Source organism: Garra rufa, chromosome 5 (genome assembly GCF_049309525.1).
Source record: "Garra rufa chromosome 5, GarRuf1.0, whole genome shotgun sequence".
In the NCBI taxonomy this organism is placed as follows: Eukaryota; Metazoa; Chordata; class Actinopteri; order Cypriniformes; family Cyprinidae; genus Garra; species Garra rufa.
The window spans coordinates 36,322,389-36,349,457 of NC_133365.1; the positions used below are offsets into that span (position 1 = coordinate 36,322,389).

Here is a 27,069-nt window from a genome sequence, read left to right on the forward strand (position 1 = left end):
TGTTTCTGCATGTAGATAGATGAAAGCAGGCACGGTTTTTGAATATTAGCTGTGCTGTGTCAAAAGGTTGGAAAAATGTCATCTTAGAATTAGAACAGGGTGATTAGAGGTCAGACATTACCTGAAATCTAGAGCCTCTCATGAATAACCCCTTATGCTACACATGGTAATTGAATGAAGAAACTAGGCAGACACAGCACTCTTACAATTACCTCATCACCACTCAACCACACACACACTAAAGAAATTAAGATTTCTAAACAATGACTTGGAAAGGTTATGAGCAGGATGATAAATAACTATCATCTATCATATGACGTCACACACAAATGACCTCTGCCATCTATGCTCTTATAATTCCTAATATGGACCTGAAAAGAGCTACTACATTATGTGTTTGAATTGACAGCAGAATTTATGATTGCTAATCATTACACAATTATTAGCAACAATAACTCACATTACTATTAGTAACCACAGTTTCTGTCAATAAGATTTTTTTTAAATCTCATGTAAAATAACATTTGTGACCCTGGACCACAAAACAAGACATAGGTCAATTTTGTGAAATTGAGATTTATACATCACCAAATTAATAAGCTTTCCATTGATGCATGGTTCATTAGGATAGGACCATATTTGGCTGAGATACAACTATTAAAAAATCTAGAATCTGAGGGTGCAAAAAAAAAACAAAAAAAAAACGCCTTTAAAGTTGTCCAAATGAAGTTCTTAGTCATGCATATTACTAATCAAAAATTTTGTTTTGATATATTTACGGTAGGAAATTTACAAAGTTTCTTCATGTAACATAATCTATGCTTAATGTCCCAATGATTTTTGGCATAATTTTTTTTTATCATTTTGACCCATACAGTGTATTTTTGGCTATTGCTACAAATATAAGTGGTTTCGTGGTCCTGGGACACATTTAATTTTGTAATTTCATGTAAATGTCAAGTCAAAATAGTTTTAAGGTTAACTGATCAAATAGTGATCTGTGACACTGTTTTATGCTGAATACCAAAGTTTGTGTGTATGTCTCTTTGTTAAAGAAGGATTTTGGACACATTCATGTTTTTAGATTTGTAAAAAATAAAAATATATTGTTTTGAAGTAAAAGACCAAATTAAACCTATGTGGTAAGATGGCTTCTTTGAATAATTTTACATATTGTGCTTTGACAACTAATCAGAATTTTCTGTCATTTCTGTTTTCCTATAATAACACATTGGCTGATGCATCATCATACTTCACATGCTAAACTTATATCTAAACATGTTACTATTTAAAAGTAAATGCACATTGTTTTTAAAGGGATCACCTTCTCCATTTTACCTTATCATACAGTTACTGATGGAAAGCCATAATAAATTAATATGGAAATTATTAAGCAGTGAAATTACCATTCAGCAGAATCTTTTCTGTTTTTGAGCAAATCACCAGTTATTTTCCACAGTCGGGAGGAAACTACCGCCTACCATGGACATTTTTAAGGGGCTGCTTAAAGAAAAAACGAATAATTCATTTAAATGTTGTGCACTTTTATATTTTTATGTACTGTACTTTATATTTTGTACATTTTAACTAGAAAACACGCAAAGGAACCCAACGTTTCCTGACGCGCACTGCTAAGCCACAGTGTTCATTGAAACGAATGAACTCACCTGTCGAGCGCAATTGCGGTCATTGAATATATGGAAGCAAAGACGGCGGCTATGGGAAAGAAGTTGTGGAATCGGCAGTAATAGAGTCCGAAATACCACTCATTGTGCACGGAGTAGACAAAGTTTATCACTGTGTTGAATGCTGACATTGACGCTTCGGCGAACGCCAAGTTCACGAGGAAATAGTTCGTCACGGTTCTCATGCGTTTGTGCGCCAAAATGATCCATATCACCGTGACATTGCCCACCACGGAGACGATGACAATGGTGCTGTAAGCCACTGCCCAGAGCACTATCCTCCAAACCGGTTGCACAAACTGGTTCCAGTATATCTCTGTTTCATTCTGTGTGGTGGAGTTGTTTGTCCAGTTACTTTGGAAGTCACTGGAAGTGATGAGTGAATCCATTCCTATTGGGAAAAAAATACTGGGTTGAATGTGATTTAAAATATGAAGTTTTTTGACCAGATGTCGTATTAATGTTCAATCGACCATGTCTCCTTTTAAGAAAAAGTCGAATTATTCAGTTTCATGACGGAAAAGTGTTCCAATTCGTGTCCCTCAGTTGAATTCAATGATAAGGAAGGATGAGCCTTGTGTTTTTTTCAAAGAAGACAAGAGAACAGATCGCAACGCTCTGCTCCTTCACTTTTCCTCATCACGAAACCAGTTTTAGCTCTCGGTTACACGCACCTCACTCCTCTGAGCGTCGCTGCCAAGTGCGCAGCGCGTGCCAAAAGAGAAGTCGCGCGCACACATGAGCAGATGCTGTGAACACGCGCTTCTGAGAGAAAACGAAGCTACTCGTCCTTTCAAATACAGTTCTCTCTCTCTCTCTTTTTTAATACGAAATATGGGTAATCTGCATTTATGATTCAGAACGCGCCAGGTGTGCCACACAGGGTTGGAAGATGATGTTTGGTCGCGGGCAGATGCTGTGCGAGCACGAGGTGATGAAACAAAAGAATAAACGTGGAAATCCATTTAATATGAATTATGATTAATTCAGAGCTCACCTTGTATTCAAGTTTGAAGATGCTGTGTGGTTCTTTCAGAAAAGCAGACTGAAACAGAAAAAGGCTGATATGACTCTTTAAATTTGATAACAATTACAATTATTTAATATGGTGCTTTTTAACAGGTCTTATGTATCTATCTATTCAAACTAATTTCAATTTGACAAGTAATTCAGTAAAAGCTCACGGTCCCCACCTGGTGGTTCTTCAGTTCGCGTTAAATTTAAACTCAATCTGTCAGTCGACAGACAATGCATGATAGACAATGCTGCAGAGTAAATACAATTTGTATTATTTTGTATTTGGGCAGCCTCAGAATAAGTTGGAACACTGACTGCAAATCATCATTTGCCCAGTTTTATGCAGTAACTCACTGATGATCTGAATGGGCACAAATCCCTACATCCATGTTCCAACATTTAGTGGCAAGCCTTCCCAGAAGAGAGTAAGCTGGTTGCAAAGGAAGGGATTAATGCTTTTTTGGGGCATGTTTTATACATTGGTAACCAAAATTATTAGAACACTAGTATTTTCACCAGCTAAAAATGATTTTAAAGCAGTTATTTCTATCTTTTTTTGTAGTGTCTCAGTAGGAAATATCAGTTTCAATTTCCAAACATTCACTTTGCCATTAATTGTAATAATCCAGTGAGATTTTTGTTTGCACAAGGAGTCTGACAACAGCCAGTGCTCCACGCAGAGATCTGATCTCATCATCATCATCCAGTCTGTCTGGAATGACATGAAGAAACAGAACAAACCGAGACAGACTGAATCCAAAAGAACTGTGGGAACGTCTCCAAGAAGCTTCAAGAAAACTACCTGAAAAATTGTGTGCAAATGCACCTAGGCAAAAGCTGCTTTAAAGGCAAAGGATGGTCACACCAGATGATGTCATTCGGTTAATAGAAGTTAATTAATAAAGAAAATCTATTTATCACTTTATTTTAGACAGCAATGTCTTTTTACAGCAATGCAGGTAGGTTTCTTGAAGCATCTTGGAGAGGTTGCCACAGATTTCCTACTGCCACACTACAGCAAACGATAGAAATAACTGACTTAAAGCCATTTATAGCTGGTGAAAATACAAGTGTTCCAATCATTTTGACCACCACTGTATGTTCATTGAGAAGCAGGATCATCAGTAAGGCCAGACCCTGACAGTGTCATGCAGCCTGACATGCTGTTCCATTTCATCCTAAAGGTTTTTTCCTGGGGTTCTGGGGAAAGGCTTTGTGGAGGCCTTTCAAATTCTTCAACATCAGACACAGTAAATTATAGACATTGCTTGCCTTGTAGATGGTGTTCTCATTCTTTTGGGCATAATTTGACTGTCATCATTCAGCGTATAGAATGCACACTTTATTCAAGTGTATGTGTCCATGTAACAAGGAACATTTTGATGCTAGATGATTCAGAATGAGCCCAGGGAGCTGCCCTTTACAGAGCAATTTTTCAGCATTTTAGTGAATCACTCCTTCAACCAACACTGCTATGGGCATTTATTTTATTTATTTATTTTTAGGGGATTTTTATAAAATGTTAGAGATTTGCGATCATCTGAGTAACATTCTGTTGCTGTGAGGTGTTCTTAATTGTTTTGTTTCTTTCTGTATTCTAAGTGACTGTTTTTGTAGGTCTCTGTAATGATTTAAAACAACCCTTTTTTAGATAATCACACACTAGAGAAAAGATTTATGGTGCTATCTCCTTCTCACTATTAGAGTTAGTTTGTTTTCTTCTTGTGTAAAAAAAAAACAATCCATAACTCAACAAAAGTACATGCAAATTATGTTGTTGTGGACCTCTTTTATGATAATCAATTCAATGGGTTTAGGAGGCTTGGAAGGCGCATCACATGCATTACCTGAATTGCAAATTTCTCCAAGAACCTTTGGGACTTAGAGAAGCATGCAATTGTGATGTGCTGTGGCAACTCATCAATGTTAATTAAGCATGTATCATGACAGCACCTGGGTTGCAAACAGCTAATTTCACCTACACATATGGGCATATTTTCATTTCCTTAATAGTTTCTTGCTTTTTTTATTGTTTTGTTGCTGTATAAGACATTTTCTTTTAATAAACCGGTCAAGGTTAGCTTGAGAAATTGGATCACTCAAAGGATTGAATGCAATGCAGAAAATATAGCTTGGCAATCCTTTTAATGCTCTCATCTTGTGTGTGTACACACCTTTTGATCATAGCAACATAATATCCTCTGGCAAGGAGCCCTGCTCAACAAATCAAGATTTGGCTTGACCACTGGTTGTTGACAAGAAAGAAATCAGAAATTTAATTTCATACACCAACTGTCATCCTCATGGGTCACATTTAATGTACCTTGAGAGAAAAAGAGTAAAAGAGAGGGGCTCCAATCTGCTTAATGCTAGAGGACCTTCATTCATCTTAAAAAAATATCCCAACCCTTATAAGCTCAGTGGCTCTCGATACATCTGGACATGTGTGCAAGTGAATTCAATACTTTCTAATAAAAATGAATACGAGCTTTGTTTATTATTGTTCATAGAATATGGAATGGGTTCTTGGTTGCATAGTAATTGGATGTAAAAAAAAAAAAAAGTTTTTGAGTGTTAATTTCTTCCTCATTTTCTCAAACTATGAAATATTGGATAATTAAAATTGTTTTGTTCATAGACCTTGGTCAGGGTAGCACCTTAATTAATTTTAGACAGGAATGAAAATAAGGCTGTGAGGGACAGAAATACAAGCATTCATTGAATTGTTCTGTTGTTTAACAACATACCAGTTGTTCAGTTGATGAAAAGTCTTTCAGGAAAAAAAACTTTTACTAGACAAAAATGGTATCTTCAGTACAGTATCTAACTCATGTGTAAAGTTAAATGGTTCAGAGGGTTTTCTATTTTTTAATGGTTCATGACACGCATTGCTGAAGCTTTTACTTGTGTAAGTTGTTCTTTCTGATTATTTCAGTTTCTATGATTAAAGCAATAGAGATGCAAATAATATATGACAATATGTGCCATTCATTTATCAATTAAAATATTGATTTTGTCCTTCACGGTGCAAACCTAAGCCATATTGCACCTGTTCACCTTTCACAAAAGTGTTTAATATATAAGTCCATAAACACTGAATATTATACATTTAATAAGAATGAAGTTATAGAATTCATTCAGGCATGAGTTAATAAGCATGCCAATGAAGGCAGAGACTAGTACTATAAATGTATTTGAAATGTTTGCCCTCCAGTGAAAAGCTGGAGAGTTTAGGCAGGACTGTAAAGGATTTTGAAAAATCTAATTGCAACCACAAGCTACCTGAGAGATAATCAATGTCTGTGAGCATGCTGTGTATGTAAATAGAAAAAAATAGGATTTTCTGTCAACCACTGATAAAATACCATAAGAAGTGAACAACAAGTACTTCTGAGGATTAAAGCTGGCCTATTGTGACTTATCTTAGAGAGATATTTTCTTTCCTGGGTATATTTAAGAGGCTTTAGTTCCTCAAGCAAGACAAACACGTCTTCCTTTTAAAAAACAGATCATCAACTGGCTGCTATGAGCTTGTAAAGTCAAAGGATGTGTCAAGACATCACGTATTTGATGGGAGTCTCATTTATGTCAAAGTCTTGAAAGTACAAGTTAAAGACAAAAGTTTACATATACCTTGCAGAATCTTCTAAATGTTAATTATTTTACTAAAATAATAGGGATCATACAAAATGCATGTTATTTTTATTTAGTACTGCCCTGAATAAGATATTTTTTACATAAAACATATTTGCATATAGTCCACAAGAGAAAATAATAGTTGAATTTATAAAAATGACCCCGTTCAAAAGTTTACATACACTTGATTTTTAATACTGTGTTGTTACCAGAATGATTCGCAGGTGTTTTTTGTTGTTGTTGTTGTTGTTGTTAAGTAATAGCTGTTCATGGGTCCCTTGCTTGTCCTGAACAGTTAAACTGCCCGCTGTTTTTTAGGTCCCACAAATTCCTTGTTTTTTTTTTTCTTCAGATTTTTGTGTATTTAAACACTTTCCAACAATGACTGTATGATTTTGAGGTCCATTTTCACACTGAGCTCAACTGAGGGACTCATATGCAACTATTACAGAAGGTTCAAATGCTGATGGTTCAGATGGGAATGCGTTGCTTTAAAGTGCTCCTATTATGCTGTTTTAAAGGTTTTTAATATTGTTTTACGAGTCTCCTTAAAAAAGGTTTATATGTATGCAAAGTCAAAAAACGCTTTATTTTTTTTCCCCAAAAATAGATTTAATTTGACCTCATTTATAAATGATTCATAAACGACTTTTGCAAAGCAGTTCGAAGAATCAATCTCTTTAAACCCCTACTTTCCATGATCCTTGGTCAGACGACACGACTGGAGAATACTTCAACTAGTTAGCACAGACTACCGTGGAAAGTGCTCGCAATTTGCTTATGTAAGCGAACCGGGCACACCTCTATGTTGTAAACTTCAACATTATATAAGACATTGCACAGTCAAGCTGCATCAATGATACATTTTTAGACTACAGTGGGCCCACAGTTGAATAACATAACTAAAACATAGCATACACAACTACGTATTTTGAACGATTGCTAGAAAATACAATCATAAATTATAAATCATACCTACAGGTAGAGGTTCAGAGGAGCAAGCCTCCGATAAACTGGGCACTGATCTATCTTTTAAGAGCAAGCATTTGGTGAATCCCGCGTTGTACTCCCCGAGTTTGTAAAAGCAGCCGTAAAATGACGGGAGCACAACACAAGATTGGAATTGTCCTGCTCAGGTGTTGTTGAAAAAAATGAATGTTAACCACTGATTCTTTGTAGATTTATCTTTTGGAAGTGATTATAAAACAAATTTACTCTCACAGCGTAGAATACAGCGTCTTTTCGACATGATGTTAACCAAATGGAAATGTTACTGTGTTTGTGTGCGGGCAAGTTGTTCGCGCCGTAGAATGTGGGCGGACATTATGCAAATGTGTTACTTTGTGACATGCAGCTGTAACAAAATAAGATTCGAATTCCTGACGACTTGTTTAGGCAATTGTGAGCAGTTTTTTTTATATGCAATAACTTTATTTATCGTGCACTTTCGGCTTCACAACTTTGCAAGTAGTTCATGTTCACATACAGCTACATGACAGACCACATGAAAGGACATTTTTGAAAAGGCAATATAGGAGCACTTTAAGAGCCAGGGGGTGAAAACTTTTAGAATTTAAAAATAAGGGTAAATTATGTCTTCTGGGGAACATGTAAGTATCTTCAGTAGCTTTTAAAGGTCAGTACTAAATAAAATAAAAAAATGATATTTAGGCAAATAAGAAAAATTTACACATCGTAGGCCTGTTCAAAAGTTTACATCCCTTGCTCTTAATGCATAGTTTTCTCAGCTGGAGCATCAGTGAGCATTTAAACCTTCTGTAATTATGTAATATATGACAATATGTGCCATTAGTTTATTCAAATATTTATTGTATCCTTCACAGTGCAAACCATGTCATATTGCACCTATGTATTATTCAGGTAACAACATAGTATTAAGAATCAAGTGTAGGCTATGTAAACTTTTGAATTCAACTATTATTTTATCTTGTGGACTATATGTAGGCTAAATGTCTTTTATGTGAAATATCTTATTCAGGTCAGTACTAAATAAAAATAGCATGCATTTTGTATGATCCCTCTTATTTTGGTAAAATAATTAACATTCTACAGATTCTGCAAGGTGTATGTATTGTAAATCTTTGACTTCTGAATACTGTTTTTTTTGCTTGCAGCCTATTTCATTTTATTAAGCTATTTTATAGAAGTGTAAACATTATTTAATTAGCCTACCTATAAATATAGCCAGATAAACATAATTAGTAATCAAATATTTTAAAAGCGAATCTATCTATCTATATAACTATCTATCTATGTCTGTCATTTAATATGTGCTGGCCCTTTAAAAGGTTTGTTCAGCATGTTGTTTGGCGGGGCGGAAGTTGTTATAGGGATAAGACATACACCTTGCTGCTGCTGATGTGCTTTGTAAAATAATTCAGAGGAGTTGACAGCTAAGCTGAACGTTTGATGGAAGTGCTTATTATGCATTCAGACGGGTTTTATGCGCTTTAAAACAGGCTGCCGTCTCTCTAAGAACAAAGGCTCATTGAGTCTAAGCGGCATCGGCTAACGTCTGAATGCATGGAAATCTCAGGCTAACCGAAAGTAATTAATGCTGTCACCATGCCGTCTTACGAAGAATGGAGAAAAACCATTCACTTCTATTATTTTGTTAAATTCTCTCTAAATGTCTATTCAATGCTGTTCTCGGTAAGTGTAACGTTACGTTTAAAATGAAACCTGTCATAATATTGCTTTGTTTGTCCCTCATAAACACACGCTCACACACATTCGCCCTGAATGACTACGCTAATGTGTTTGTGTTGAACTTATAGGCAGTATTAATACATATCATGGTAACTTTGGCTGTATTTACCGGTTCATTTAGAAATACACGATAGACACACTTTAAAAATTCATAGATGAGCTCAAGTAGGATGAGCTTTGTGTCTCAGTGAAAGCAATAGACAGGCGTCGCTGACAGATTTAAAGGCACAGGACGTTGTTATTGTATTTGTGGATGTGTCACTTTGTACTGATGACAGTGAAGGGATTGTGCATTTTACATTGGGTTTTGAAAATTGTTGGTGACTATAATAATATTGAAATGATATAGAATTGGGCATGGTCTGTTCAGTTTCTTTCCTTCTTCATCCTCTCTCCCAGCAAACACATTTACGTTGTGGCGACGTCTGTGCAACGTTCCATTTTTATAATGGCAACGTCGCCGTCTACGTGCTCGCAACGTTGTGTGCAACGTTCTGTGTTTGTTGGGCTGTCTGTATAGAATATATATTCATAAATTGTGTGTGTATACTGTGTGTGAGTGTATATATGTATACATACATACATACATACATACATACATAGAGAGAGAGAAAGAGTGTCCATGCGGGATGCAAAATATGTGGGTTATTGGGACTTTTTCTTTTAATATACAGTTGAGGTCAAAAGTTTACATACACCTTGCAGAATCTGTAAAATGTTAATTATTTGAGCAAAATAAGAGGAATTATACAAAATGCATGTTATATTTTAAGTACTGACCTGAATAAGATATTTCACATAAACAACGTTAACATAGTCCACACGAGAAAATTATAGTTGAATTGATAAAAATTACCCTGTTCAAAAGTTTACAGTTGATTCTTAACACTGTGTTGTTACCTGAATGATCCACTTTTGAATAAGGTCATTTTTATAAATTCAACTCTTACTTTCACTTGTGGACTATGTAAATGAGTTTTATGTAAAATATCTTACTCTAACTCTTATTTTGGTAAAAAAAATGAACATTTGGCAGATTCTTCAAGGTGTATGGAGACTTGACCTCAACTGTATATATCAAGAAAATATTGGTTATTTATTGGCTAAAGCTGAATATTAACTTATTCTGCCTATTTTAACAATAAAATAATCATATCTTAATGTAAAGGGATAGTGATAGATATGGCAAAAATGTGTAACAGAGTTTATGTGCATTTTAAAACAATAATAATAAAGGTTGTTGTACTTCATTACAAAATGTACATTTGTGCATCATTACATGCACATAACACATTCAGTTTTATAGATTCTTAAAGGGACAGCCCTCTTCAGACCTTTATAATTTATACTATCTAAAAATAATTGATCTGATTACTGTATTTTTAAAGTGATCTGTTAATTTGGGCTTATTTATTTTATTTCAGCAAGGAACAGAGTATTCTGCTTGACTCACCAGTGTTCTGTTTTCTCACAGGAAATGCATTAAGTCAGTGCCTTTTGGGAGCTTGACTATTAGAGTTGTTGGAACATGATGATACAAGCAGAAAAGCCTCTCAGGATACACTTCAAATCTCTTTCTGTCTTTTCTCTCCCAGTCTCTACTCTTAAAAAAAATTCTCTCATCATTAACTCACCCTCAGGTCATTCCAAACCTGTATGACATTTTTCTGTGGAACACAAATGTTGGTAACCAAAACCGAAAGAATAAATACAATGAAAGTCAATGGGAACCAAAACTGTCTGGTCACCAAATATCTTCTTTTGTGATTAAATTTTCATTTCTGGGTGGAGAAACCTCATAGCCTTTACACTTACTTTATCGGGCATTGCTAAAACGCCGCCATTAGTGAACAGAAAATAACTGAAGATGTTGGGAATCTGAAATTGAGAGATGACGAAGTTAAACATCCAACAAGATTTATTAAATTAACCTTCCGGGAAGAACATCCAGGGAAGAAAATTGAGAATTAATTTGTTTCAATTAGTATGCTGTCTACTAATATAATCTTTTGTTAGGATACAAATTGATATTAAGACGGCTGCATCAATCTTCTTCTTGATTTGCGTCATTACTTTTACAGTGCTTGTTTGTTTTTGCTATGCTTTTCTAGAATTTCCTCTGTCATCTTGTAGGGATTAATGTGAAGAACACATGAATCATTGTTTTGTTTTACATCAGATGACTGATCTCCATGACTTGGTTGTGTATTAAAACATTGATTTCAACTTCATATATTTGCTGCATTTCTGATTGAATTATGTAAATGTACTGTTATGGAATTATGTAAGCCGATGTGACTTGTAGAGATGTTTTACCAGACCTACCACTGCCCCTGTTCCCTCAGTTGCTGGGTCTGTGCGTGCTCTGTATCGGAGTGTATGCAGAAGTGGAGAGGCAGAAAAATCGCACCCTGGAGGGGGTGTTTTTGGCTCCTGCTGTGGTCCTCATACTGCTGGGTCTCGTCATGTTCACTGTGTCTGTGATGGGTATGGTGGGATCCCTTAGGGACAACAAGACTCTTCTGCACATGGTGAGTGTTGCATGTCTGGACATATGTATGTGTATGTGTTTGCTTATTCTTCCATGTTACTGGTGGATTTTTTGTGCTGTGACTTAAAGTAAACTTTTTGCGCAGTTCCTATGTGTGCTGTGTGTTCTGCTGGCTCTCCAGGCTCTCGCCCTCATCATTGCTCTGATCTTTGAAAAGACGGTAAGATGTAAGGAGCATCAAGAGCACAAGCAATATTAAATTGTATGGTTTGTTGTTAATGAGTTTATGTTTTTCTTTTTCTTTAGACAATCAAATTGTTTCAGAACACTATACGAGAAGGAATCAAGCACTACTATGATGACCTGGACTTCAAAAACATATTGGACTATGTGCAAGAGAAGGTTATTTAACAATTTTACTACAGTGAATCATACAGTTGATGTCAAAAGTTTATATACACCTTGCAGAATCACCAAAATGTTATTTATTTTACCAAAATAAGAGGGGTCATGCAAAATTCATGTTATTTTTTTTATTTGTACTTACTTGAATAATATATTTCTCATAGAAGACATTTACGTATAGATCACAAGAGAAAATAATAGTTGAATTTATGAAAATTATCTCTTTTTATTTAGTGATGCAACTATTACAGAAGTTTTAAACGCTCAAAAAGGAAAAACGATGCATTAAGAGCCGGGGGTAAAAACTTTTTGAATTTTAATCAGGGTAAACGTAACTTTTTCTTCTGGGAAACATGTTAAGTAACTTCTGTAGCTTCTGAAGGGCTGTACTACATGGACATTTTTTTTTAGGCAAAATAAGATGAATATACACATCTTTATTCTGTTCAAAAGTTTTCACCCCCTGGCTCTTAATGCATTGTTTTTCCTTCTAAAGCAGCAGTGAGCGTTTGAACCTTCTTTAATAGTTGCATAAGAGTCCCTCAGTTGTCCTTAGTGTGAAAAGATGGATCTCAAAATCATACAGTCATTGTTGAAAAGGTTTTAAATACACAAAAAGGCTGAAAACCAAAGAATCTGTGGGACCTGAAGGATTTTTCTGAAGAACAGCGCACAAGGGACTCATGAAAACTATCACTAAACAAAGAAAACAGAATTCTGCAAGATGTATGTAAACTTTTGACCTCAACTGTACAGCCACCTAATATGGTTTGTCAAGTCAGCCATAAATAATGTCCATCTTTCAGGCAGAAAAATATAGTTTGTTAATTACAGTCTCATTCATGCAGAAAATTGCATACAGTATGTTCATTGAAGAAACTTGGAAAAAATGTATGTCACAGTTTTCAAAAATTTAAGCAGCATAACTGTTTTTAATATTAGTAAATGTTTCTTCAGCACCAAATCAGCATATTAGAATAATTTCTGAAGGATCATGTGACACTGAATACTGAAATTCAGCTTTTCCATCACAGGAATAAATTGCATTTTATAATATATTAAAATTGAAATTAAGTTATTTTAAACAGTAATATTATTTCACAATATTACTGTTTTTTTTTACTGTATTTAAAAAATTGCAGCCTTGTTGAGCATAAGAGCCTTTTAAAAAAACAAAATCTTATCGACCCCAAACTTTGAAATAGTAGCATATTGTATAGTTAGATTATATATATATATTTTTATAATAGAACAACATTCTGCATAGTCATGTTTATTATCATTCATATTAAGAAGTAAGTGTCATTAAAATTTAAATTCACGATTTACACTGGTTTTTGACCACAATCTTGGTTTGTCTTTTCAGTTTTCTTGCTGTGGAGGCGACGAGTACAAGGATTGGGAAGTAAATCAGTACCACTTCTGCAATGGCACGAGTCCTTTGGCCTGCGGTGTTCCCTACACCTGCTGCATCCGTCAAAGTGTTAGTCATTCCATGCAGTTTTCCCAGTCATAATACATTAATCAGCACATATGTCGCCCCTGCACACGCCAGTCTGATGAGAAAAGCCTGCGTCACAGGGTGTTTTTCATGAATCACCAGTAATCTTTTTTTGCTGAAGAGAATGTGGTTTTTTTGCCAATGGAAGCAGTCTGACCCAAAGGTCTGTGAGTACAGGGAGCTGATTTGAGCTTTTTTTCCTAGTGGGTTTAGAGAGCTTTCTAGTAAATGCGGTTCTCCATGAGTCAGTGCCTGCCTTGTGCTGCATAGAGTCTCCTCTACTGTTCACGAGTGCCCCTCTCTCTCTTTCTCTGAGTTAATAAATGTTGATTGGGCACTAATGCACTGTTCTCCTTTTGGTATAACAGCTCACTATGCAGTGAAAGAGCACATGCCATTTCAGACTAAGAATCAAAGACCATCAAAATGATCAAGGCTTCAGGTCATTCATCTGCATTTCAGATATTTGACTTCAGATGTTCCCTTATCAGCTACAATCCTAACAGCACAAAATGGCAAAAGGTATTTACTAAATAAAGGTAATTCAGTAAATGAACTATAACTAGGTACAGACATTTTTTTTGCCCATGATTTGAGAGACAATCTTCATACAAACACAGTAAAATGTGTTAAATTTGCAGGGCAAATGAGCATTAAAGGAGACCTATTATGCCCCTTTTTACAATATGTAATATAAGTCTCAGGTGTCTCTTTAAATGTAATTAAGCTGCTGCCAAAAACATCTCTTTGGTTTTGATTATCATGTCTATCATGCTGCAATCATGCATTTTAAACCATGTTAGTTTAAACTTCTGATATATGGTTTTTTGAGCGCACACATCTGAAGCGAACGCACAGAAAGCGGCTAGATGTTCTCTTTAATGTCTTATTGCGCTTAAACTGACAAATACACAAAATTTTGTTAACACCATAAGAGTTACAAAAACAATCAGCTATATCTTAGATCTGTGTAGCGGCAGCGTGATATACAGTAAATAAATAAATATTCTCTTGTCTCCTCTGAGGCTGGGACTCTAAATAATGGTCTGTGCTTGTCTGTGCAGGCAATGAAAGAACAGTTAGCATGTTTTGCTTGAACTTTTGCCATGCCGTTAGAACCGGTACATCGTTGTTGCTTTTGAAAACAAAATGACGGCACCGTGGGTGGAAACGTGCAGATTAAGGGGCGGAAATATTAGAATAAGATCCCTTTTCTAAGTCACAGGGGGAGCGAAATCTGAGCGGCTCATTTTTTCACATGCTTGCAGAAAAAGGCTCGCCAAAACAAAATTACTGGGTTGTCCTTTTTCATGTTTTTGGTGGATGCATTAGGGACCTAATTATAGCACTTAAATTTCTGTGAAAATCTGTAGAACTTTCCAATTTATCATCCATTTGGGTACCAAAAAATTTTTATTCACCCTTTAGTCTTATTACTGAAAGCGTTCTCCATCTATTTCAAACCACATCATCTTATGACATCGCTTCTTGTAGCTGATGTCGACCTGTTTTTTTGAAAGATGAGGTGAAATGTCACATGGTACTAAATGTATAAGAGGAACTGGACCGGGCTTTTGGGAGCAGGCAGGTTTACAGTCTATTTGTAATCTGATTAGATGGGCTCCCTGCTTATCAGTATTAATACAGATTCCATCACTGCAATGACCGTCTGCTTTAAAGGTTACATCTACATGGTTATAAGTGTGTCCTGGAATTCCATATGGAATTCTGTAATATGAAACTCATTTTAGGAGTCAAAGGTCATCAGAACACAACATTTAGTGTTGAGAGCCAGCACTCTTTTATACCAATAGCATCACATTTACCAAATGTGACCCTGGATCACAAAACCAGTCATAAGGGTCAATTTTCGAAATTGAGGTTTATATAGTATCTGAACGCTGACGCTTTCCTTTGATGTATGATTTGTTAGGATATGGACAATATTTGGCCGAGATACAACTATTTGAAAAATAGTTGAGAAAATTTTGAGAAAATCGCCTTTAAAGTTGACCAAATTAAGTTCTTAGCAATGCATATTACTAATCGTAAATTAAGTTTTGATATATTTATAGTAGGAAATGTACAAAATATCTTCATGGAATGTTACTTTTGCTATATATCCTAATGATTTTTGGCGTAAAAGAAAAATCAATCATTTTGACCCATACAGTGTATTTTTGGCTATTTCTACAAATATGCATGTGCTACTTAAGACTGGTTTTATGGTCCAGGGTCACAAATTTAATTTGAAAAGGTTTTCAAAAGGTTTTCTAAAACTACAATTATACTAACAAGTCTTATGTGTTTATTTCTATCAGGTTGGAGAAGTTGTGAACACTCTCTGTGGCTACAAAGCTCTCAACCAACAGGTAAAATGGAGCTCTCTGAGGTTTAATTTTCAAGTCCACATTCTTACAGTGGCCTGCAACCATCCATCGCTGACAGATGTTAAATGACTTGCGTCTTGTTACATAATACTCGCTCTCATATCCGGTGATGCATTTGGAGAGCATCATTCGCCGGACCTTGACACATGAGATAATCTTTATAGGAGAAGCTGTGACAGGAAAACAAAAACGTCCAATAGCCATTCAGCCATTCAAGTGCAATCATCTGTAATGGTGGCTTCATTCAGTTGTTTGTTCCATAGATAAAAACCAAACAAATCACATCAGAGCCATTACAAGCGCCACATCTATTATGCCGTTATGATGGACTCTAGTTGTGATTTTTTTTTTTAACATGGTTTCCGTCATAGATTCAGAGCATTACCTGCCACCTGTGCCGAATTTGATTTCTTTCTCTCTTCTGTATTACAGCGTGAAGCTTTAGATGGAATAATTCATGTGCGTGGCTGTATCCATGCTGTGAACCTGTGGATGGGGGACAACATCGGAGCTACTATTGGAATTTGCTGTGCGGTTGGACTCCCACAGGTTTTTGTGATCATCTTTTTCTTCTTGTGCTTACTATTTATTACTTATATCATACTAACCTAAATGTATGTATCTCCTTCCCTCTGCACTTTTTATCTCCCCTGGCATTGCACATTTCCATTTTGATTGCCTACTACCTATTCTGTTTAAATCTTCCCTCATTAGAGAATCCTCTGATAAACAATAAATTATAGAAAATGGGCATCTGCACTGACCAGATGCAAATGCCCAATGAGGGGGGAATGATTCTCTGAGAAGCTGCTGCCCAGTCTTGCTAAAGCTCAAACTTTTAAACTTTTTTTTTTTTTTCGAAACAACTAGCCTGCTCATCTGTCTCTTTCTCTCGTTTTTTGTCTCATCTGGCCCCTTGCTGAGAGGAGGGAAGAGGTCACGTTAAATGAAGCCACATGGCCGTGTTGTCACATTCCTTCATTAATGCATTAATCTACCTAATTAGAGCAGAGGAACAGTCCACTTGCACAAATATGATGGAGTGTGTGACAAAGCAGCAGTCTAGTAAATCACAGTATGGTTGGATTAATGAGCTGCTTCTGTCTATGCACTGTATTACTGTATATTTTATCATATGCTGTACGTAAAAAAGGAGTGATCTAGATCTGTGACTCTACTTTGAAAATAGTTTAGAATTAGATTGAATATGCACTTGCAATCCATATGTGGTGGTCTTTAAAAATGCATTTGACCATAGTGTAATAGCTAATCTGTCCTGATGCACCCAGGACAGCGATACAGAGACTTCAAATTTAAGAAAAAGTAAATAATTCCGATCCAGTCAACAAGACAAAATAATAGTTGAATTTATAAAAAATGATCCTGTTCAAAAGTTTACATACCCTTGATTCTTAATACTGTGTTGTTACCTGAATGATTCACAGCTGGGTTTTTTTTTGTTTTATTGATAGTTGTTCATAAATCTCTTCTTTTTTCTGAACAGAAACTGCCTGCTGTTCTTCAGAAAATTCTTCAGTTCTCACAAATTCTTTGGTTTTTCAGCATTTTTGTGTATTTGAGACCCATCTTTTTAGGACAACTGAGGGACTCATATGCAACTATTACAGAAGATTCAAACACTCACTGATGCAATGGAATGCATTAAGAGCTGAGGGTGAAAACTTTTTTAAATTGGAAGATTGGGTAAATTTAACTTAATTTGTCTTCTGGAAAACATGTATCTGCTGTAGCTTCTAAAGGGCAGTACTTGAATGAAAAAATATGATGTTTAATCAAAATAAGAAAAATTTACACATCTTCATTCTGTTCAAAAGTTTACACCCCGGCTCTTAATCCATCGATTTTCCCTGTAAAGCATCAGTGAGCATTTGAACCTTCTGTAATAGTTGCATATGAGTTCCCCAGTTGTCCTCAGTGTTAAAAAGATAGATCTCAGAATCATACAGTCATTGTTGGAAAGGGTTCAAATACACAAAAATGCTGAAAAAAACAAAAAATGTGTGGGACCTGAAGGATTTTTCTGAAGAACAGTGGGCAGATTTACTGTCCAGGACGAACAAGGGACTTATGAGCAACTATCACTGAACAACAACAAAAAAACACAGCTATAGATCTTTTAGGTAACAACACAGTATTAAGAATCTAGCGTAACTTTTGAACAGGGTAATTTTTATTAATTCAACTATTATTTTCTCTTGTGGACTATATGTAAATGTCTTGAATGTGAAATATCATATTCAGGTCAGTACTAATAAAAAATAACATGCATTTTTATGATCCCTGGTATTTTGGTAAAATAATAACATTTTGTATGTAAACTTTTGACCTCAACTGTATCTATCTACCAATAAATCAATTAATCACTTCATTTATTTAGGTGACTCTTCATAAAGAGTTCATTATGATCCATGTCCAAAAAACCATCTCTTGACACTTCACAACTTTATTGTTTTCTTTTAGCTTCTTGGTATTCTCCTGAGCTGTCTCTTCTGGAATCTTTTGGTGGAGATGAGTCAGTCTGCTGACATGGTGGACTTTAAGTTCCTGAAACGTGCCGGTTTCAAATACAGCGAACTAGACCTTTCGGGCGCTGGGTGGTGTATGTGTCTACCTCGTGATGAAGGCTACCTGCCTGTACCTGTAGCAGAGCCTGACACCTGGTCACCAGACCCCATCCCTTTCGACCTGGAACAAGAACAGCCCAAAATAGCCTTCAAATTTTCCCAACTGGAGAGCCAAGGAGCAAAATCAGGTATGGCAGTGGATGAAGTGGACAATCGAGCATAAGAACCACAAAGAAAAAAAGGCTGCGTCTTAAAAGTTATTTTTATGTTTTTATTTAATTGTGATTTGTATACAAAAAGTTTGTGTTAAGACAAAGTGAGTTAGTTGCACTACATGTTTTTAGGCATGAGAAAAGAGAGTAATAGATGGAATCAAGGTAGGAGATCTCCACAAACTTTTAAGAACATATCACTTCAAATGCTGTTTACACAGTCCATTGTTTTTCACCATTTTAATTCATTGTGTGTCTTACGGGATTAAGGGAGCTTGTTTTATTAGTCATATTGTTATATATAATAGTTCATAAGGTGCATAGCAAGGATTCTATGAACTAATTGTTGGCAATCAATTTTTAAATGTTTTTTTTTAATGATTTTAATATGTAATTTAGGCATATTACAATGAGTTCAGGGAAATTGGTAGCTTTGCAATTCGTCAAAGATTATCAATGTTGCAACTGGCAGATGAAGCTGGACATTCATCTCTAGTAGACGCATTGTTTCTAAAAAAAAAGAAATGTATGCACATATGTTTTCTCACCTTTCAGAGAAAAAAAAACACATGAGATTATTATGAATCTGCTTTCTCTTTTAAAAGGGCATGTGGTTTGTGTAATGCTGACTTTTTTTTCTTAATGGTATTAAGTACCAATGAAATTGTGAAAGGGACAGTTCACCCAAAAATGAAAGTTCTGTCATTAATTACTCACCCTCACGTCGTTCCAAACTCATAACACAAATTAAAATATTTTTGATGAAATCCAAGAGCGTTCTGACCCTCCATGGACAGCAAGGGTCCTTCCATGTTCAAGGTCCAGAAAGGTACCAAGAACATCGACAAAATAGTCCATGTGACATCAGTGGTTCAACTGCAGTGAGCGCAAAAAACCCCCCAAAATAATGACTTTATTCAACAATTCTTGTTCTCTGGGTCACCCTGGTGCCATATTGGAGAATTTCACAACGCATGCAAACGCTCTCCTCTATATCTTAACTAGTAAAGTATTAGACAAAAAGTATACAAAAATTATATTCTCTTAACTTCATAAAATTACGGTTGAACCACTGATGTCAAATGAACTATTTTGTCAATGTTCTTGGTACCTTTCTGTGCCTTGAACATGGAAGGACCCTTGTTGTCTATAGAGCTCTTGGATTTGATAAAATATATCTTAATTTGTGTTCCAAAGATGAACGAAGGTCTTACAGGTTTGGAACAACACAAGGGTGAGTAATTACTGAGAGAATTTTCATTTTTAGGTGAGCTAACCCATTAATTTTTAAAAGTGTTGCCTTAAGTACAACAGAAGCTTTGTTCCCTGAGTACCTCAGGCTATTCTGGAATAGCCGCATAAATTTGCAGGTAATTTGTAGGTAGGATTTTTTTTTTTAAACGAAGGGAGACCTGGCCTTGTGTTTAACACTACTTGAAGTTTCATTTGTCTTTAATGTTCATAATTAACATTTAGCTGTCATAAATGCCTGTTTTAAATGTGTAGTTCTTCTATTACTGTTTGGGAAGATTGGAAAAAAAAAAGTTTAGCTTGAATGTTGTCATAATTCCAACTGTCTTCCATTAGTGTATAAAACCCTTTTAGTTGTCAGTAGTCATTTTGAAATACCTCACAATCACACCTCTTTGCTAATAGACCTTTTCAGGATGTTGCTAAAGACGGACTGCTGCGCTCCAGCTAATGTAGCTCTGGTTTTGTAGAAACATTAATGCGACTTTCAATAAAATTTGCTTGAATTAACCTTTAAGTATGTATTCTGCATTGTTGAATCGAGCCCCAAAGTCTCTCAAGCCTTTTAGTGGAGTAATAACTGGAGCTGTGAAAACTTCTGGGAGCTCTGCTTGTGGATTCTTGGAAACTGTCCGCCTGAGCTCTTGAATGCATAAGCCGTTTTCTAGTGCATAATCAGACTTTTTAAGTTGTTCAGGGTAGTGAATGTTGCATAATTGATGTCCCTGCGGTTCCGACAATTGTATAGATGATTCTATAAGGCTAATGTATCTTTCCAATGAACTCAAATCGCAACTCGGCAAATTAAAGCGAGCCTTATTGATGCTGCTTTCCGTGCACCTTCATAACACATCAGTCACATTAATTCCTGTGCAGAGCAATCTATCTTCAACCTCTCTCCCATTATTTCCTCACTGCTCAAGCCACTTTCCCCTTCATGGTGATGGCCATCAAGAGGCTGCATGTGGAATAATTATAGCCGGTGTCTCAATGGGAGGAAATGAACTGCGGCACTGAAAATAACACTTGGTGCACAGAGAGCGGGGAACAAAATGCATCCACACTAGCATAATTATGATAATAATAACAGCATTAATAACAGTAATTAACAATTGCTGACTTGAGGGAGGCTCAAGGATGGGTTCTCGGATTTGTCGGATGAATGAGTGCATCAAAAGAGGATGAGGTTAGGAGATCAAGTGATGCACCGCAGATAAGTAGTCATACTCAAGTAGATGTTTTTTTCCCAGTATGGGATCTGGAAAACAGATGAGGGTTGGAATGAAGAAGAGAGAAGAGAGTAAAATCCAAACATTGAAGTTCTTGAGAAGACGCTAAGACAACCTGGTATTTACTTTTGAAGGAATAGTTTATCCAAAATAAAAATTTACTTGCCCTCAGGCCATCTGAGAGTAGATGAGTTTGTTTCTTCATTAGAACAGATTTGGAGAATTTTAACATGACTTTGCACCGATTCATTGCAAAGGATCCTTTGGTGAGCAAGTTATGCAATGCTAATTTCTCACAACTTGTTCAGCTGAAAATGCAAAATCATCTACATCTTGGATGGCCTGATGGTGAGAATATTTTCAGCAAATTTTTATTTTTGGGTGACCTATTGCTTTAATAGTTAGAGGCAATGCACTGAGCCAAAAGGGGCGAAAAGATCAGGTTTTATTTCAATATGGAGGGAAAGTATTGTTTCTTATAAATACTCACCAATTATGCTTATTGGTGCCTAGTTAGGAGTGACTAACTATCCACCCCAAAATAAAAATGTACTTGCTCTCAAGCCATCCAAAATGTAGATGGGTTTGTTTCTTCCTCAGATTAGATTTGGAGAAATGCAACATCAGTTGAATCTCATTCTGACGGCACCCATTCACTGCAAGGGATCCACTGGTGAGCAAGTGATGTAATGCTAAATTTCTCACAGCATGTTCAGCTGAAGAAACAAAATCATCTACGTCTTGGATGGCCTGAGGGTGAGAATATTTTCATCAAATTTTCATTTTTGGGTGAACTATTGCTTTAATAGTTAGAGGTAATGCAGTGAGCCAGCAAAGGCGAAAAGATTAGGTTTGATCGCAGAACGGAGAAAACTATTGTTTTATCCCCTCTCTGAGATTTTGATTTGGTTCAAACTGCCATTTAATTTTATGTAATTAAAGCCATTCAATATGTCGATAAGTTTGTTTCTTTATCTGAACAGATTTGGAGAATTTTATAACCACGTGACTCATTGTGATGGCACCCATTCACTGCAAAGGATCCTTTTGTGAGCAAGTGTTGTAATGCAAAATTTCTCACATCTTGTTCAGCTAAAAAAAAATCATCTACATCTTGGGTGGCCTGAGGGTGAGAATATTTTCAGCAATTTTTCATTTTTGGGAGAGCTATTGCTTTAATAGTTCAAACAAAGGCCAGCAGTGAGCCAGCAAGGGCGAAAAGGTCAGGTTTGATTGCAATATGGAGGAAAAGTACTGTTTTATCCCCTCTCCAAGATTTTGATGTGGTTCAAACTGATATATAATTTAATGCAACTATGCTTATTGGTGCATAGGAGTGACTAGCTATCGACCCAAAAATAAAAATGTACTTGCTCTTAAGCCATCTAAAATGTAGATGAGTTTGTTTCTTCTTCAGAATAGATTTGGAGAACTTTAACATCAGTTGACTCTTATTCTGACGGCACCCATTCACTGCAAGGAATCCACTGGTGAGCAAGTGATGTAATGCTAAATTTCTCACAGCATGTTCAGCTGAAGAAACAAAATCATCTACATTTTGGATGGCCTGAGGGTGAGGATATTTTCATCAAATTTTCATTTTTAGATGAACTATTGCTGTAATAGTTAGAGGCAATGCAGTGAGCCAGCAAAGACGAAAAGATCAGGTTTGAATGGAATGGAGAAAAATACTGTTTAATCCCCTCCCCAAGATTCAGATTTGGTTCAAACTGATATTTAATTTTATGCAACTATGCTTATTGGTGCATAGTTAGGAATGACTAACTATCCACCCAAAAATAAAAATGTGCTTGCTCTCAAACCATCCAAAATGTAGATGAGTTTGTTTGTTCATCAGAATAGATTTGGAAAATTTTAACATCACATTACTCTCATTCTGACGGCACCACTACACTGCAAAAGATCCATTGGTGAGCAAGTGATGCTTAATTTCTCAAAACTTGTTTAGCTGAAGAAACAAAATCATCTACGTCTTGGATGTCCTGAGGGTGAGAATATATTTCGGCAAATTTTCATTTTTGGGCTGTGCTTTAATAGTTAGGCCAGCAGAGGTAAAACAATCGTGTTTGATTGCAATATGAAGGAAAAACTCAGTTTGAAATGTTGTTCAAACTGACATTTAGTTTTATGCAATTATGCTTATTGGTGGATAGTTAGGAGTGACCTGAGTATCAACAGTTTCACACAGTAATTATTATGCTGCTTCTCCAAAAGTGTAATACAATATTAAAAGGCCAGAGCTGTTTGTTTGTGTTTAATAGAGGGGGGATATGGGTCATTTCGGCTGCAGATTAAAACGCTGTGTCTCTTATCTAAATAATGAACCCAGCACATCTATGGGGATTGTGAATCGTAGCAGAAAGTTCAAAGGAAATAGTGTCTGCTCTACAATAGAGATTTGAACAATTTCCTGATAATTTGCTCACCCAATGTCATCCAAGATGTTCACATCTTTTTTGGTTCAGTTGAAAAGTTTTTGAGGAAAACATTTCAGGATTTTTCTCCATATAGTGGACTTTGATGGGTAATATTTCTAAATAAAAAAAACACACAAATGCTTGATTGGTTTAAAGGTGCAAGACAGGCATTTGTGGTTAAAAAGTATGTATATATATATATATATATATATATATATACATACTTTTTAACCACAAATGCCTGTCTTGCACCGGCCCTAATTCTAATATATATATATATATATATATATATATATATATATATTAGAATTAGGGCCGGGACTTTAACGCGTTAATTTAGATTAATTAATTACACAAAAATAACGCGTTAAATTTTTTTAACGCATTTTAATCGCACTTAGTTTTGCACCGCGGAACGTTTCTCACAGGATGAGATTAAGCGGACCGATTATACTGGAGCACCAACTAGCGTTCAGACCAGAGCCATATAAAAAGATCTTTTTATATGGCTCTGGTTCAGACAAGCTGCGTCCGTCCTAAATAGTATTGTATGTCCCAAATCGTAGTATGTTTAAAAAAGTATTCCAAAGATTCCCGGATGGTCTACTACTTAACGATCAATGCACACTCTTAACGGCTAATATTGCCCGCAACACACTGCGCCGTGAACGAGGATTCAATTAGAACTACAAACACGCATAAAAAGTGTTAAAAAACTACAAACATGGAGGATATGCGCGACCAACGGACAGGTAGAGAAAGGGGTTTGAGTGATAAATAATCAGTGTGTAACCTGATAAAAAATATTTTTTAAATGTTATCCGCGTTATATTCCATGTGCAGCAACATTTATAATGATAGGTTTGGTCATTAACGTTTAAATGCATAATTAAGCAAACACAAGGGCAGAGTTCTCGTTATGAAAGACTCGTTAAAGAACGTGCCTCTTGCTACACTTAATGGCAATATTGCACTGGTCTGTTGGACTTGGTTGAACAAAAATAAACAATATTTTGTTGCTTAAGCTTATGTATTCAGTCATTATTCAATGGTATACTAAAAATCCATGTAAAAATCTTACTTCTCACTGTTCTCAGGTCAAATATTTATATGCGATTAAAATGCGATTAATTTCGATTAATTAATTACAAAGCCTCTAATTAATTAGATTAAATTTTTTAATCGAGTCCCGGCCCTAATTAGAATATGACCCATTGTTTCGCTAGATAAGACTCTTATTCCTCGGCTGGGATCATGTAGAGACTTTTAAAGCTGCATTGAAGCCCATTTTTTTAAATCATCTATTGTATCTGTACCAAGAACTTTTAATATGTGCAAGAGCAAAAATCAATGTGCAAAAAAGAGGGTACATATTAGACTTAAGTGAACATAATAAGATAATAAGGGCACAATTTAAACTGTAAATAATAGAAAATGGGTTCAAAATTACAGTGATGGTTTTCTAGCACCTGTGCCCTCCAATTCTCAGTAGACTAGCCCATTTTCTTCCCTACTTGTTTTTGCGTAACCTGCACAAGTGTAACCTTTTATAGAAACCTGCTGCATCTTAAGGTCAAAATATTTGAATCAACCAGCGCAGAATTAATCATAAGTTTGGTGCAAACTACATCCAAATTGTAATTATTTAGAGTTTTCATTTTACATTTCAGATTTTGGATTGCCGGCATTCATTCTTCTGAAGTTTACTACAAGTGTAATAGCTATGCGCTGCGCTGTGCCTTGCCATTATCCCTGAGGTAATGTGCGCCGACTCACCTCGTCTCATCATCTTCTGACAAAAAACCCATATGGTGTTATCATCGAACGAATCAGACTGGGACTGCCATGCTCTGGACAGCAGAATGAATCCAATCTCGCCAATGAATATCACTGAGTGTCCCTGATTACTCACACAAATGCAATGCAAAAAGTGGAGTGGATTCTGTCCAGTATGCCACACAAAGAAAATGGCTTTTCATGGCATCAACATGCCATTTCTTCTGGAAATAGTCTGTTTGCTTAGATGATTGAGAGCTGTCTGCTGAATGATCAGTGGCTTCTGCTGGCAGTTATGGAATGTGTCCCTGATGGATTGTCAGTCATTGTGTGGATCATGAAGGAGTGACAGTGTCATGACTGACATTTCATTTATCATGGTCTCTAAAATTATTTGTATATTTACACTGAAAAATATATGAATTTCTTTGAGTTATATCAAAGCAACATCTCACAGGCTGTTGTATATCACCAAAACCCAAACAATAATTTTAGTTGTTTTCACAGTATGTTACTGTATTTTCAACAGTTCCCCAACTATTTATGCTGTACACAGTATTTTACTATAGATTTTCAGTATTAGCCTACAGTACATCTGAATGTAGTAGTAGAAATGAGCGCAAAAAATAACCACACACCTTTTAAATATGATTACTTTTTGTATGCAAATGCTGACAGCTGGAATAAAGTTGTTATTTTTGTTTATTTTGCTCGTAGCTTTGTAAAATTACGGTTGAAAGCGAAAGCACCAACCTTTCTTTGTCACCAAACAATACATTATGTTATGTCTTAAGACTTTTTACAATAAAAAGTTGAATACAGAAATTAAGATAAAAATTATATTTGCATAATTCCAGATTTTCTTTGTGGAATATGTCCATAATTATTGTGTTGCGCTACCTCTGTTGTTACTCTACTAGGCCGTCTGTGGTTAACTTGAGGAGACTTGTTTCATTCCATTCCAACTTTTAAGACAGTTTAGTTAAAAAAGAATTGCAAAAATAGCTAAAAAAAAAAAAAAAAGTGGTTTTAGCTCTGAAAAAACTCTGTGTTTGCAGATGTCACTTGTTTTGTTATTTGTGACCCTGGACCACAAAACCAGTCTTAAGTCGCTGGGGTATATTTGTAGCAATAGGCAAAAATACATTGTATGGGTCAAAATTATTGATTTTTCTTTTATGTCAAAAATCATTAGGAAATTAAGTAAAGATCATGTTCCATGAAGATTTTTTGTAAAATTCCTACTGTAAACCTATCCAAATGTAATATGCATTGTTAAGAACTTAATTTGGACAACTTTAAAGGTGATTTTCTCAGTATTTAGATTTTTTGCACCCTTAGATTTCAGATTTTCAAATAGATGTATCTCGGCCAAATATTGTCCTATCCTAACAAACCATACATCAATAGAAAGCTTATTTACTGAGCTTTGATATAATGTATATATCTCAGTTTTGTAAAATTTAACCTTATGACTGGTTTTGTGGTCCAGGGTCACATTTGATGTTTAATGCAGTGAAATTAACACATTTGTTTAACTAAAGTGTCCATAATTGTTAGGTACTGTATATAGAGAATAGGTTGCTTTTCCGGGGGGTGAAATCTTTTTGAATTTGAAGATCAGGGTAAATTTGACTTTGTCTTCTGGGAAACATATAATTATCTCTGTAGCTTCTAAAGGGCAGTGCTAAATGAAAACATATATATTTAGGCAAAATAAGAA

General features: G+C 35.6%; 2 protein-coding genes across 3 annotated transcripts in view; one reads left to right on the forward strand and one right to left on the reverse strand.

The window, feature by feature from the left end:
- The window catches only part of tacr1a (tachykinin receptor 1a), a 43,201-nt gene extending 41,127 nt beyond the window's left edge, over nucleotides 1–2,074 (reverse strand). Inside the window, exon 1 of the mRNA XM_073840868.1 lies at nucleotides 1,668–2,074. Coding sequence (XP_073696969.1) covers nucleotides 1,668–2,074 — 407 coding nt within the window. The remainder of the gene's footprint in view (nucleotides 1–1,667) is intronic.
- Nucleotides 2,075–8,692: 6,618 nt separating this feature from the next.
- On the forward strand, nucleotides 8,693–26,281 carry LOC141335141 (tetraspanin-15). 2 transcript variants are annotated; one of them, XM_073840502.1, is made up of 9 exons: nucleotides 8,693–9,011; nucleotides 11,414–11,599; nucleotides 11,705–11,779; nucleotides 11,866–11,961; nucleotides 13,331–13,447; nucleotides 15,787–15,837; nucleotides 16,288–16,404; nucleotides 18,337–18,628; nucleotides 25,241–26,281. In XM_073840502.1, the coding sequence occupies exons 1-9, from the start codon at nucleotides 8,925–8,927 to the stop codon at nucleotides 25,324–25,326; spliced, it is 1,107 nt and encodes a 368-aa protein (XP_073696603.1). In that variant the 5' UTR covers nucleotides 8,693–8,924; the 3' UTR covers nucleotides 25,327–26,281. The 2 variants fall into 2 exon arrangements, with proteins under 2 accessions (XP_073696603.1, XP_073696604.1); XM_073840503.1 differs by lacking the exon at nucleotides 25,241–26,281 and having other exon boundaries at nucleotides 18,337–20,408.
- The last annotated feature ends 788 nt before the right edge of the window (nucleotides 26,282–27,069 follow it).